The sequence below is a fragment of the Sesamum indicum genome, linkage group LG2 (genome assembly GCF_000512975.1).
Source record: "Sesamum indicum cultivar Zhongzhi No. 13 linkage group LG2, S_indicum_v1.0, whole genome shotgun sequence".
Taxonomy (NCBI): Eukaryota; Viridiplantae; Streptophyta; class Magnoliopsida; order Lamiales; family Pedaliaceae; genus Sesamum; species Sesamum indicum.
The window spans coordinates 1,207,195-1,222,812 of NC_026146.1; the positions used below are offsets into that span (position 1 = coordinate 1,207,195).

General features: G+C 34.5%; 3 protein-coding genes across 3 annotated transcripts in view; 2 read left to right on the forward strand and 1 right to left on the reverse strand.

Annotated features, from left to right (window-relative positions):
- Positions 3,868-9,454, forward strand: LOC105176511 (mitogen-activated protein kinase homolog MMK1). Its single transcript, XM_011099332.2, is given in 7 exon segments — positions 3,868-4,099; positions 4,101-4,229; positions 4,324-4,453; positions 6,489-6,626; positions 7,342-7,674; positions 8,402-8,582; positions 8,965-9,454. Coding segments are annotated over 7 exon segments (1,185 nt in total). The 5' UTR covers positions 3,868-4,001; the 3' UTR covers positions 9,141-9,454.
- LOC105176518 (30S ribosomal protein S13, chloroplastic) lies at positions 9,900-11,498 on the forward strand. Its single transcript, XM_011099344.2, has 3 exons — positions 9,900-10,129; positions 10,221-10,445; positions 11,064-11,498. The coding sequence occupies exons 1-3, from the start codon at positions 10,016-10,018 to the stop codon at positions 11,223-11,225; spliced, it is 501 nt and encodes a 166-aa protein (XP_011097646.1). The 5' UTR covers positions 9,900-10,015; the 3' UTR covers positions 11,226-11,498.
- LOC105177729 (protein terminal ear1 homolog) overlaps positions 12,640-15,618 on the reverse strand; it is a 3,143-nt gene continuing 164 nt past the window's right edge. The window contains exons 2-5 of the mRNA XM_011100976.1: positions 15,166-15,541; positions 14,254-14,340; positions 14,022-14,184; positions 12,640-12,810 (exon numbers count right to left, since the gene is read on the reverse strand). Of these exons, the coding sequence (XP_011099278.1) occupies positions 12,640-12,810; positions 14,022-14,184; positions 14,254-14,340; positions 15,166-15,541 (797 nt within the window). The remainder of the gene's footprint in view (positions 12,811-14,021; positions 14,185-14,253; positions 14,341-15,165; positions 15,542-15,618) is intronic.

Here is a 15,618-nt window from a genome sequence, read left to right on the forward strand (position 1 = left end):
GATGACAATGATCGGATGCATAAATATTGTAAAATAAAACATTTAAGTTATGAGTCAATCAATTTATCAGTCATGAGTGCTACTATATATAAAACTTTATGTTTATAATTTATAATAGTTTAGAACTAGTAAAGTGCTTCACTAAAATAATATGAAATCTCCCTATTATTTAAAAATTAGGCAATAAATAAATAAAAACAAAAGCAATTCAAGTGGGACCAAACAATCATTTGGACCCATACCCCATTGGCTGCTGTGACCTCCGAAAGTCACCCACTTGTTGAGCCAAAGACCAAATTTAATATTTTTCACATTTTTGCTTTTTATTGCAGTTAGATTTTAGTGTCATTCAAAGGCCATCCCAACTTTTCTCCGCACCTCAATGCCCTTGACCCCTATTAATTTCTTTGTATTCTTTCATCCCTTTTTTTTTTTAAAAAAATACTTTTTTTAATTTAAAAAAAATATTTTATTTTCAAGAAGAGATCTATCAATTCAAGATACTGTGTGATCACCATGTTCCCCACCTCTTACTTTTATTTTTATTCAATAATTAATGATAAACTTTAGCGCTATACGACAAATCGCCGTTTCTTATACGTTCCAATTTAAATTAAATGTTTTGTCCTGTATAATTTTTCTCGGGATCATTTATTATTGGTCAGAATCACTAACATGAAATATCTTTATTTTTAAGTTATCTTAAAACGTCACTCTTGATGTCAGCGTACTGCAAAAAAATCTACTGAATATCAAATTTAATTTTTAATTTTTCCTTGTATTTTATAGGTTAAGAGTTTAATTCACATGGCAGTCGAAAAAGTACATAAATTGACCAAATACATGCATGATTTTAAATCTCTAATCATGGAAAAGATGTAAAGTGGCATGTTTTTATTTTATTTTTTTTTAATTCCGTGTTATACTTTTCTTTATTTACCAATTATTTTTAATAAATTAAAGTAGAACTAGTTGAGAGCATTTATTCTTAAATATATGTGAGATGTTACTTAATTTACCTCGGCAAGTTACAACCTTATTTTAATCAAACGTTGTCAAGTTGGGAAATGGATTCATCCAACTTGCCCTAACTTAGGAGAAAAATCAATGTAAAATAAAATGCAGTTGCATGCAACATTAACCTAATTATTTGTTAATCCTTAGGTAATAATTATTTCTCGCGCGAAACTATGTCTAAAGACTAACCCACTGCTTCACGTTTCTCTCTCACATTACTTCTTCATGTTTCTTTTTGAAATAAACTTTTATGTATTTTATAAACCCATCATGATTATTTTCTTTTTCATCCTTACACCATAATTATTTGTTATATGTTCGTAGGCGTCGACGATTAATATTGATAAGGTAATGAATCGCGATTATAAAAAAAGAATACCGTACACTGTTTTATTTTAATTTTTAGCTATTTATGCCGACATCACAGGGTGATTGATTAAGTTAATGACTTAATTAAATTAAGTAAATACAATTAGACAAAGGAAATGGTATAAGATGTTGGTGGGTGGGGTGTTGTATTGAGTAATTAATTAACTACTGATATTTCATAATATTTATTTTCCAAACCACTTGGAATATATGCCTCCTAAGACATTGGATTTTATTTTCAATTTTTTTTTTGTCTTAAACTAAAAGTGATTAATTAAAACAGTGCTGTCTCCCTCCAACAGCTGTTGCCTGATTAAATGATCTGTCATGAACCCCAGTTGTATAAATTAATTTTTAATTATAAGTCATTTAGCAATTTGCGCAGCACTTGTTCTTAATTAAGTGTTTCACATGTAAGCAAGTATCTTTAGATTAAACAACAATTAAGGTAGTTAATTATACTTAATCTTAATCCTTTTACCTTTATTTGTTTGTCTCCCTGTCTATGCTCCTCACGTTCTTTTACATATTTCCACTTTTCTGTAATAATGTCATACAAGAGATTGTAATAACTCTATTTAACCAATCTACTTTATATTAAAAAAAAAAAATTAACGCATAATAACACCACTCTCTATTAAGGTTTGATATAATTACACGTAAATTTTTCATAGTTTGTACAATTACATCTAGTATTATTTACAAATAAATCCCTCTACTAATCAAGAACTCCCCAATATTAATAAAAAACCTGAATGCAAAACTATATTTACCATCAATTGATCTATTATGTATCAAACAAATAGTTTTTAGATCAAACTACCCTTATGCACATTTACACGTTAATGCATGTGACAAGATATATTTTCAACCTTATTCGAAAAAAGATTTGTTTGACTTGCAATAAGTGAATTGAGATTAAATATAGATTTTCATCTAATATCTTTTTAATTATATGAACAAAATCAATAAATACACAAAAAAGTTGGACATGATGAGTCTTGGGCTAATTATAGACTTATTAATGATCTCCAATTGTATTTTTTGAAACCCAAACCAAGCCAGGCATGGACCTATTCTTTGCTTTTTTGAAACAAAAATGATTTGGGCTGTGCCTGTACCATAATAGTAATAAAGAAAAGCCCAAGTGGGTACGGTTAGCCAGATAGGCGTGGCCCGGCCCACGGCCCAACCTGGTTCTGTAACAGTTTCGTAGATTTTGCCTTTGGAGTATGATTTGCTACTTGTAAACACAAATTATCACCTATTTGGGCTTCAGATTGGGCCTCGGGTGTACTGGTTATTATAAAATCTAAATAGGTAGGAGTTTGGACTAATCGGCCCAATAGTATAATCGAAATGGGGCCCGTAGAGAAGGCCCATGATTCCATGAGATTTTTTGTGTGATTATAATTAGATCTATTGAGATTTGGAAAATCACATCTATTACTCTTGAGATTTGATTTCGTATAATAAATAAATCCTTTTGTTAGTCAAAATTTATTAATATTAAGAAAAATAAAAATACCTCAATTGACTAATTACTGACTTTATTATAGGTTAAACAAATCTTTTGTAACTAAACTATCCTCATGATGATAAAGATATACCTCTTCACATGTATGTGTGAAAATGTATAAGAATAATTTGATCATAAAAAGATTTATTTGACTTGTAATAAATCAATCAGGAATAATATGAAATTTTTATCCGAATTTTTTATTAATATCATCAAAGTCATAAATTTTAATTAATAGAATAACTTATTTGTTAGATAAAAGTAAACATCATGAATATTAAATGTGATTTTATCGTAAAAAAACCTATATATAATTGCGCAAAAAATGAAGAAGGAGAATGTAATTATCCCATATAAAAAATAGAGAAAGTCAAAATTACAGAAGAAGTGGAAGTGATAGTGATTAAAACCTGTAAGAGAAAGACAGCATCAAAGTTTCCCTCTTCTTTCTCACTACTCAGTCAGATGGTTTGAAAGCAATAAATACCATTATATTTTTATTTTATTTTATTACTTTTTCTGGTCTACAGACACTGTTAGATTTTCTGAATACTCAGAAATTTAATTAGCCCAACACAGTAATAAATGTGAAAAAATTAATTAAAAAAGAAAAGAAATAAAGGAGAGGGCATCATCATGACCTTTTGCTTACATCATTATTGCTAATACTACTCACCCTAATCAAGAAGAGAATTTTGGGTTCAAATTCTAATTTTTAATTTAATTATATAATAAATATTTATTATGTAAGTTCAAATAAAAAAATTAAATAGATATTTAAAAAAATAGGTGGGAGTACGGATTGTCCGCAACTGTACTTAGAAAAAAAATGATGAATTAGAAGTAGAGTAGATGAGTAGAAAGATGTAAGTGTACAAGGAGAAGAGATTGGTGGGGCCCAAAATACAAAACCAGGATATATAAATGTATACATACATATATATATATATATATATATATATAGAGAGAGAGAGAGAGAGAGAGAGAGAGGTGAAGAAAAAAATCGGACATACAAATACCAAAAGAAGAAGACAGCTTCCTCTTTAATTTTTTTGTATGTTATTTTGTTTTCTTAACTAACAAACGCGCACAGGAAATGGAGGGTGGGGCTCAGCCGGCGGACACCGTGATGTCGGAGGCGGAGCCGCCGCCTCCTTCCCAGCAGCATCAGCAACCCCCGCCGCCCGATCGATCACATACCCGCCACGCTCTCCCACGGAGGCCGATTTATCCAATACAATATCTTCGGCAACATCTTCGAGGTCACCTCTAAATACAAACCCCCAATCATGCCCATCGGCAAAGGCGCGTACGGCATCGTTTGGTACTCAAGCTTTCACCTTTACTCTTCACTCTTCCAATAATTACATATCCTTCATAGTTTATTCGCCCTCTTTTCTTTATTTATTTTTTAAAAGTTCGGCTTTGAATTCCGAGACGAACGAGCATGTGGCGTTGAAGAAGATAGCAAATGCTTTTGATAATAAAATTGATGCCAAGAGGACTCTGCGTGAGATCAAGCTTCTTCGGCACATGGATCATGAGAACGTTAGTATCTTCTCCGTATGTGTATGAGTGTGATTTTTCACAATAATTATTTGTTGTATGGCTACTGTGTATTCTCCTAGTTTTTTCAACTGCAGCCTAAGGGGTTTTCTAGAATAGGTGTTATGAATGAAAGACTAGGTGCAGTTTGCTATCACATACTGTTTTATGCAGCATGCTATCACATAATAAAAAGATGGAAGAAATTTAACTGACAGAAGGGAAATAAGGATTCTTTGCTTCAAAGAACAGGCAAATTTAAACATTTTATGACGGTGACTTGTATGTTTGTATTACATGGATTTGGTGTAATCACTAGAACGTGCTTCCTTTTATTCTGTTGTTATCATGTTTTGTCTGCTTGTTGGTTTCTCCACCTTAAAGTTTATCAGAACTGGAGTGGGGGGTAGTTTTGCAGACTAATGAACTGGTGTTTTCTTGTTTTTGGAATTTTAGAGAAGATGTGATGTGTTTTTCACCAAAGGATAAAAACAATCCTGTCTGAAACCACTGCAATATATGCGTGTTTTCCATACATATGTGATACATAAACCTGAGTAGGTAGTTGGCAAAGAAATTTGGATTCAACTGATGAGTTTGTTGATCTACTTTCTTGAAAAAAGTTTCTTTTTAAGTGAAAGATTCCCTTTTTCCAAAGAGGACTTTTTTGGAAAATAAATTTTATGATTTAGTTTACGTACTCCTGAATTAAATGGAGTTAAAGTCATCATTTGTGCTCGCCTTTGCTTAATTTATCCTACAAGTAAATAAGTACTGAGATGAACTTAATTTTCAAATTAATGCAAGAAAAAAAGTGTAACAAATGCTATATTGCAGACATAATCTATTAGCCATGAGAATATAATCAGCCATCTGAACTAACTTTCTAATTAATGCAAATATAATCAGCCATCAATTTCCGCTATATCCAAGCATGAAACTTTGGGCTAGGTGTTAAATCTTATACACTGTCTTTTTAAATTTGCAATACCAACGACATTGTTAAGAGCGTAAATCCCATAGAATAAGTCAGTAAGTGGGTGTTCTTAGATATTGCTAATAAGCTGTCATTTATAACATATTTCAGAGCTAAGGAAGGTTATTCAGCTTGACAAACAAAGTCAGAGAAAAAAAAAAATGAAAATGTGCTGTTCATTTTCTCTCTATGAATTTATCCACTACGTATCACTTCTATTTATTCATTTCTAGCTTTAGACTTTCATGATCTTCTGGGAAGTATAAATGGTTTTCATAAAATGCTCAATGAGAGCACTAATAGTTTGAGCCTAGTGTGAGCTAGCTTCCAGAGTTCCAATCTGTAGTTGAGGCTTAGAGATCTTTGGAGAGGAAAGGATTAGATGATCTAAACTTGTAAAGAGCTATTTGTCCGAAGGATTAACATTTTTGACAAAATCTTTGCCTTGTGGAAAATTATTCTTTTTAAGACCATAAAGTCCAACTTCAATTTGTTGTATTTGCTACCATAACAGCATACCTAAAATATTGAACATTATCTGTTCTCTTGATGGTTTTGTATAAACAGTTTAAGATTGTTCCAAGAATATATTCTGGTTCAAATATTTCTTCCAACTTTTGGGAGAAAATGACTTTTTAAAGTTCCCTCAGGTTAGTAATGAGGAATGGAGAGGCAAGCACATGCTTGAAGTCTGATTTAATTTTCCCTAATCTTCCTTACTTGTACTCGCCTTTTTAGTATAGGGCATGTTGCTCTTTATTATGTAATACTGTACCATGTCCTCAGGCTCTCAGCTTTGTGTTGCTTTTGTGAGTTGCAACTTTGTTCAATTTGTCCTGCAATTTCATCTGTCCTTTGTGAGCGCAATTAATCATTACTCCTGCATGCCATCTCATTTTTTATGCTAGCTTGTTTTGTTATAGTCAGATTTCATCATTTTTAAACTAAATAGTCAACTAACATCTTGTTATTGATTACCACTTGATTCTTTTGGAAGGAAAAACTAAATGCCTGGTCTTCCCGGAGCAAAAAATCATTAAATGCAAATCTTATTTGCCACAGGTGGTCGCAATCAGAGATATAATCCCACCACCTCAGAGGGAAGCATTTAATGATGTTTATATTGCATATGAACTTATGGATACTGACCTCCACCAAATCATACGATCTAATCAAGCATTGTCCGAGGAGCACTGTCAGGTTCTATTTCAAATTCTTGTTTGAAAAATCGACATGCATTAAGTGCTGCTTCCTTAGCCCTTGAGTTAGCTTCTTTGTTATTAGAGTAACTTTTTCTTCTGGTTCATATCAAAGTGACAGGGCAGCATTTGTCTCGTGATTTATTTAAAACCACTAAAATTATCTTTTCTATGGATCTGTACCTAAAAGTCTACGGAAGCTGATATTTTAAGGTTATTCTCGAAGCTAGTCAAGAGCAGCAACCTTTAACTAGCGGGTACAAATAAATTTGGCCCTGATTACGAGAATAGAAGTCTTGAAATATTGATGACATTATTTTACTGACAAATATGCATACTAGCGGCACGCCTTTCTGGATTATTGCATTTACGAAAGCTTCTAACTTCTACATTGTTATGTATTGTATATGATATTTTCCCATCTAGCAGGTAAGATGAGGCAAAACTTTTAAATAGGTCTCTGAAATATATTTAACTTGTTCCTATATCAACTGCCGTATATCCTGGCTTTTCTCCCTGACATTTGAGCACCATTGCTTGATCTAAGTGTCTTACATAATAAGAATATCAATTTTTTTCCTAATTTTAGCATTCATAACCAAAAGATATAATTACATTTCTTTATTCTTCTTACACTTGTTTTTTTCCTCTGTGAAGTCGGCTCTTATTTTACTAATATCTTTTGGTGATGAGCTATTACCGTGGTGTTTGTGCAGTATTTCTTGTATCAGATTCTCCGGGGGTTGAAGTATATACACTCAGCGAATGTTCTCCACAGGGACTTGAAACCTAGCAATCTTCTACTGAATGCAAATTGTGACCTAAAGATATGTGATTTTGGATTGGCACGTGTCACATCTGAAACTGATTTCATGACAGAATATGTTGTTACAAGGTGGTATCGGGCGCCGGAGTTATTGTTAAATTCATCTGATTATACTGCAGCCATTGATGTATGGTCAGTCGGGTGCATTTTCATGGAATTGATGGATCGGAAGCCATTGTTTCCGGGTAGGGATCATGTCCACCAGTTGCGCCTTCTAATGGAGGTATGTTTTATTTCAATGTCAAAAGTCATACTCAGAATATTGTATTTTTTTTCTTATTCTCAGGTTAATGTGATCATTTTCTACTCTGACGGGTTTTCACTGTCAACGATTTGATATCTGATATCTATGTTACTGAATAAACAGAACAGGGCTTTGATGAGACTTATATGTAAAGGGTTCTTGAACCCTTTGTTCTCTGAGCGATTGTGAATTGAACCCCCTAAAATAGATGAATCTGTATGTGAACTCGTTACATTTTTTGCCTAAAAAAAAGTTACATTTGGTCATAAATATTCATGTCTGGAACACTAATCCAACTCTTTGGCAATTATAACTGTTATCATGGGCAAGTTAACCATACTGGAAAAGGTTTTTTCCAGATGCATTATGCTAGAATAACAAGAATAAGCCATATGATTCCAACTTTCCTATGCAACATGAATTGGGAAGGTAGTCCAAGTTGGCAGAAATGAGAGAGCATTATAAACAAAAGTCGTATCTGACTATCTGATATAATTAATTCTAGGTGAGTTCTATTCTAGATGAGATAGTATCTGTTCATTCAATAGAATGCTCAAAGTACTTGGATTGTGCTTAAATTTAGTTGCTGCTCTTCAATGGTTTCAAGGCAGTGCATGGTGCCATGCATGAAGTCGCCTGAAATCTTCATTAATGTGTTGCTTTGATGTTAATGTTTTGTACTGTTTTACTTCTTTTTCTCTTGCAGCTGATTGGCACCCCATCTGAAGCCGAGTTGGGGTTTCTGAATGAAAATGCCAAAAGATACATCAGGCAACTCCCTCCTTATCGCCGACAATCATTTACTGAAAAGTTTCCTCAGGTGCACCCTCTTGCCATTGATCTCGTTGAGAAGATGCTGACTTTTGATCCTAGGCAAAGGATTACAGGTACAAAATTTCTGAATGCCCTTCCATATTTTCATGTTTGAAATTTTCTGATCTTCAGAGTTGAGATATTCATGTTGTATTTCTTATCTGTAATGGTGCATTTTACGGTGGTAATATGCTGCATATTAGTTTCAAAGAAATTAGCCAAATATCTAGATATTTGTTTTAGATTAAGAAGTTCAACACTTGTGATAGTTGCAATTATTTTTGCTTTTAACACATCATATACTTTATTATATGAATCAGAAAATGTTGGAACTGCTCAAAATGTTTCAGTTAATGCTTTATTGTTGCAAATGTTTCATTCCCTCAACTTCTCTACCAAAATGATCTATGAATCTAATCTATTTCTATTATCTCGTGAACATCTGCGTGGCATCAGTTGAAGATGCATTAGCCCATCCTTACCTGAACTCACTACATGACATCAGCGACGAGCCCGTTTGCACAACTCCTTTTAGCTTTGACTTTGAACAACATGCATTGACTGAAGAACAGATGAAGGAGCTGATTTACCGCGAGGCTCTTGCATTCAATCCCGAATACCAGCAGATGTGAAAGAATCTATCAGCAAATTGTTTGTGGATTTTTCAAGTAGTGTGGTGCCGTGTTGTATGCGATCAATTTCATGTATATATTGATCCATTCAAAAACTGGACCGACTTTCGTTTTAGAACATGGATGAATTCCTAAGTTAGACATGGATATTTAGACTGTGTTCTTAAAGTGTCTAGCCCGCAAAGGATGTTGCGGTGATGAATGGTGGAGTTATGGGGAGGAAACAACTGACATGTTTGTGTGGGTAGTTTGCCTTGTATTCTCTTTTTATCGAAATATTTTCTGGTAAAATGACAACTCCAGATTTGTATGCATGAAATCTTTCTCATTAATTCTTCAACAAACACAGGTAAACAGTGGAATTGATCAGACAGAACTTAAGGGCCTATAACATATTTTTCAAACTTCATGAAATTAATCGGTCTAAGGATATGATACCAAACTTTGAATCCACTTATTCTTCTACCCAAACAAGTCAAGTTTTGATTGATGCTTAAATCATCATATAAGAACATATTTATGTTATGAAATTTTCTGAAGAAGGGATATTACTAACTTTCCCAAATTCAAGAATAAGCTTAAACAAGATTGTAGCGTATTAATCAAGCTAAAAACCGTTGGGGCTCTAATTTATATGCTATATACGAACAAACAGGCCTTAGAATTTGCCCACACCAGGCCCAACTTGTAAAACAGGATCTAAGTATGAATGCCAACCGGGTCGGATAAAGTCCGATTCTTAATCCGGCCCGCCCTCTCTCCGCCGTTACGAGAGGATAAGAAAAGCAGTCCTCCATCCCCCCTTTCTTCCCACTCTCTCCCATATTTCATCTTCAGACCATAATTCAGTCGGAAAACAGCAGTATCTATCAACAATGGCGCAGGCACTAGCTACGCCAGTGCTCCCTTCACTCTCCCTAATCTCCAACCCCATCTCTAACTCCGCCAAGACCTCCCTCTCCTTCCCACTAACCACAACTCTCCCCAAGGTAAAAAGGTTGAATTTTTCCTTCATGTTCCCCTTTTTTGTTCAAGAATTTGACGTGGGTTGTCCTTAATTTCATTGTTTGTCATGTTTAGATTGGTGGGCTTAGCATCAAATGCGCGCGTGTTGGTGGGGTTGAGATACCCAACAACAAGAGGGTAGAGTATTCTTTGCAGTACATTCATGGAATCGGGCGCACTGCCGCTAGGCAAATACTAAACGACCTCGGCTTTGAGAATAAGATAACAAAAGATTTCTCTGAGGAAGAGCTCACCACTCTGCGTGAGGAGGTTTCTAAGTATATGATTGAAGGAGATCTCGTAAGTGTTTCCTAATTCTCTCTATATTACCACCCAAGTGTTGATCATAATTGTACCCTTGTTCGATAAATATGAGAGGGTTCTTTAAGCGATAACGTGATTTTGCTGTATGGTTTGTTACTGTTCTTGGTTGCGTTTTAATTAATCGAGTAAAACTTATTGCTGGACTACAAGAACTTGCTGATACTTGATATCAAGGGAATTAAGTGGTGTGATTTTGGGACCTCATTGGCATTTCAACTGGTTGACGGATATTATTATGATGAGATGCCATTATTTTAGTGTTCGCTCAACTATGAATGAATGAAGATGGCAGCCATTGCAAAGATTTGCAACTTGTAAAATGCATAAAAAAAAGAATGAGAAAGTGTATGCTAGATTGATTCTCTCGGTGATGCTAGTATGTTAGATTGATTCTCTCGGTGACGCCCTCAATAACTCATTCTTCTTGGAGTAAGTTACAAATGTTGCTTGTCTTCTGAGTGTTTTCCTTTGTGAGACTTGATCTTTGTATCGAGTTGAGATGTATGCATAAGCTTCTGATTGATTATTGTCATCTAAAATCAAGATTAAGAGGGCAGATATGAAAAATTGAGTTGTTGGTGGTGACCTCTGCAGAGGAGGTTCAATGCTCTCGCCATTAGACGGCTGAAGGAGATACAATGCTACAGAGGTGTTAGACACATTCAGGGGTTGCCTTGTCGTGGACAGAGGACTAAGAACAATTGCAGGACCTTAAAGGGCAAGAGGGTTGCCATACCAGGCAAAAAGAAGAAGTGAAACTTGGCTGCGTTTCTGTGACTGTAATTTATAAATGCAAGATTATGCATTGGATCTGATTTTTTGTAGTCAAAGGTATCTATTCTAAATCATATTGGATTTCCATTCAGTTTTCTGTCTCTGAATTTGCATTTGCTATGTTCGGAACCAAAAACCTGCTCGATTTGTATGTCTGGTCTGGTGTACAATTATGCGATGCAGAAGTAATTAGATGGAAACTGCGGGCTGGATAATTTGTTTCAAGTTTCTTTACTGAAGTTTTGGATGGCTGTATCTGTTGTGGTTCCTAACTATAGTGAGGATTCAGGAATTGATCTCCAGGTCTTAGATAGCTACAAGCAATGGAAAAAAAGAGCTAGAAATGTAGTACATTCTTGTTATCATCTTTCTCCTCATAGTTTGATATTAATCACATGCAAATTTGAATAATGGGAAAATTGAAAATAATAATAATAATAATAATAGTAATAATAAAGTATGAGTGGTTGGAAGTTTGAAGTTTCTTAATATGTATGTATTCTTTGGACTCGAATAACCTTATTAAAGTACATGATAAATATAATTTGATATAGTAATAAATATTAATTAATAGCATAAAATCATTTTTTGGATGATTAATGCCTGAAGTACTTGATCTATAGAATTCTCTTATGAGTTTCTAATAGTATACAGTTTAATTTTTATCATTAGATTCTTAATTGACTCCATTATTTAGCAAGATTCATGCTTATTTCACTTCAATTCATTTAATAAAAGAATTAATATTTTTTGTTGTTTAACTTTGAATTTTCATTTCATAAAAAGCTCTTTTAATATTTGCTAGTCTGATATTTTCCTGTTTCAAAAGATACACACCACTTGGATTGGATACCCTAATTATGTTCTATCTCTTAATTTATTAAATACTTTTCACATAGTAATGCGTTATAATAATTTCCAATTGTATTAAAAAAATGATTAATTGTATTTAACAGAACCAAAATCAACAGACGACTGCGTCTTCATCTGTATACCTCTTCATCAAAAGTTGATCTGTTACGATCACATTTTATGCATTAAAAAACCAATAAAAATTAACACACTACCAACAAACAATGCAATCCATGGTAAGAAAGACAAAGCTGTGTTTCCGGATAACGAGATTGGGAGTAAGATTTGGGATTGATTATATGCAACATTTATACCAATTTCTTAACAGCAATCCTCTGCAGTTCTACTGACAACCAAACAAAGAAAAGAAAAGGCCATCATGTTTCCATTTCACCCCGACTTCGATGAATAGACAGGGAGATGATGAAAACACAGGCCATCATCAGGACTCGCAAAAGCTCCACCTCCAAACTCCCCACACTCTTGTCTCTAATCATCTTCTACATCTACCCCACAATCTAACATACACACTATCATAGAGAGATCAGTAAGTCTTGCTCCGTGCCTCCGGCCGGTTAAGTTTGCCAAGAACCACAGGTGCACAAGGATTCGGCTCTAATCCGTTTCGGGGCGGGTCCAGAACCACCGGCAAGAAATCTAGTCTATCACAACAGAAGCTGGAATTCTTAAATCTCCTAATCAAAGCTTCTTTCCCCTGCAAAAGTTTATCAAACATACAAGTGACTAGAAAACAAAGAGATAGAAACCAGAAGATGGTTCTCTTTGATACGGGAATAATCTACTTACGGTCTTCAGAGACCTCATTAACAACGACCAAACTTACATCCCGGCAATGAACCTCTGCAACCCTGTGATCAACTTTACATCAAGGTTGCTCATGAACTGTAAGTCCATCACCTATAAATATTACCTCTTCCACTCATCACGTACAACTTCTACTGACCCTACTCTACTTACAAAACTGAAACACCTATTCCGACCAATGTTTTCAGAACCGGATCAGGAATCAAACCAGTGAAGCTACTGGGTCACTGGTCCGACTGGATTAAAAAACCCGGCTGACTCAAACATTATTATATACATATATATGTAGCATATAATACATTATATATCAATAGATTACATAAATACAATTTATAATAATATTTTATAAAATGATACAATTTATAATAATTTAACAATAAAAGGCCAGAAACTTTTTGGAGGAAGCAAATTAAATTAAAATTCAAACTAACAAAAATTTAAAATTGAAAAGCCCCCAAATACGTTATATATGAATCGATTAAATAAATATAATTTATAACAATATTTTAGCAATCGTTGCCTTCATATAATTTTTTTAAAAAAAATTAAAAAAAGATTTTAAAAAAAAGATTGGAGAAGCATGGTGAAAAGGAGAAATAAATAGATTATGAAAAAAAGAAAAACTCTATTGACTATTAGAAGTACTCATTGTCCCACATTGAAAAAGTGTAAGCCAAATTTAGGTACATTCTCATTGTCCCGCATTGAAAATGTGTAAGCCAAGATTATGCACTTACCTATTTGTCCCATATTGAAAAAGCATAAAGCAAGCTTAAGCTATTTACACTATAAATATGTGAGAGTTTTTTTGAATATTTATCCATGAAGCACTTGCCTATCTATTTTTCATGGCATTTATTTGCTTCTCATTTTGTATAGTTTACTATTTTTGAAGTGAAATATATATTTTGTTATATTATTATTTATTATCAAATTGGTTGGACTGGTCTGATTTTGACCGGTCCACACCGGGCTGATAGGCCCTCATTTTACAGGCATACTGAGTCTAAAGGAGTATAACTTTATTTTCTAGAGTTAACATTTTTACAAACCAAGCATACTACGTATATTTGGAACATGTTTGAAAGAAGATTCATATACCTGAATCCTGGCCCAGGTGACCTCACAAATTTTCTTGGAGGTGATGGGCCCTCTATCAGTACAAGCCGTTTCCCACTTGTAGTTGTGTAGAGTCTTGCTGAATTCCAGGGCAGCAACGGCGGAAGTGAAGTTCACAAACGCATATCCCAAATTCCCTTTCTTTCTGTTGATTTAAACACGAGAACTACTCAGCATATATGGATACAAACTTCAACAGATGAAACAAAATTACCTGAAATCCATAGGTAGATAGAGGAAATCATATTCCAGCGAGTAGGATTTGCAACAGTCATCAAGAAACTTGAGCATAAAATCCCTCCTGGTACACCAACAGACCCATATGCATGTTAAAAAACTAAACCCTCATCAACACTGAAGAAGTTGGGGGTGGGGGGTTCATAGATGCACTGGGAAAGCATTAATTATCAATTTTTGCTATATGTATATTTTTGGGAAACATTCATGGACTAAATCATTAGCATTGATAATGAACATTAAATGACATTCAATCACTCATAGTAAATGAGCATGAGGCATGGAACGGAAGAGATGCATCATGCATGCCTTGGAGATAAAAGCATATCACAAGATTGTTAAATACATTTAATGCAGAAAGGGACATAAAGAGGAGGAAAAAGTTAAAAGGATTGCTCCTTTTATGCTCTGTTCAGTCACTAGACAACCAGAGTCAGAGAAAGACTATCACTAAGAGCTCTTATTACAACCAGTCACAAATCAGAGCTGCAGAAGTTTTACATGCCAAGGGAGACAAAACATGCATTCCCTATCAACGTTTCAGGGTTTTGCAGTAATCCGAAAAGGGTCATTTGTAGACTTCCATTCTTGATGGGAAGTCATGGAAACAGACAACTTAGTGCATACACACCAAACAGCAAATACATTATACACCCGCTGATTCAACTGAAAATGGCAATAAATTGAGAATCAAACGATCCTTGTCAAAAACCCTCGAAATTTGCAAATGAAATGTTACATGATCTTTATATCTCGAGATTGAGAAAAGCGTATATTTGCAAAATAACAAGAAATACGAATAATTAGACAAGAAAACATCATAGTAAAGAATCGCAAATGTAGGTAAAATGTAGACAAGAACGACAAAGCAAAACCAATGCATACGTACCCCAGCTGGTTAGGAATGTTCTTGATCATCACAGTAGTTTTGAAGGGATGTGAAAACTCATCACCAGAAGCCGGCAGCGCCGAAAGGGAGGCACCAGCATCACCGGAAGCCTCATAAGATTCCGGGTTCGCTGATGATTTCCGGGGCCTCCATTCTTGCTTAACTAACCGTGGCCTCTTGTCGACGCTAAAAGTCGACCTTAATGCCCTCCGAAGGCGCGGCGGAAGCGCCCTTCTCAGACCCTTCTTAACGACGTTAACCGGAGCCCCCTCCACCTTCTTCTCCTCATAATAGCTTTCATCAGTATTTTCCTCCTGAAGATTGATTTCATTTCCACAGCCCAAATCCTTTGTCTCAACCCCAAGAACGGGTTTTGCTGCCTTGTAGAAAGACTCATCGGCCGAAAAAGAAACAGAATGAAAGGAGTGTTGCTGAGCTTGTGCATTGAAGGGT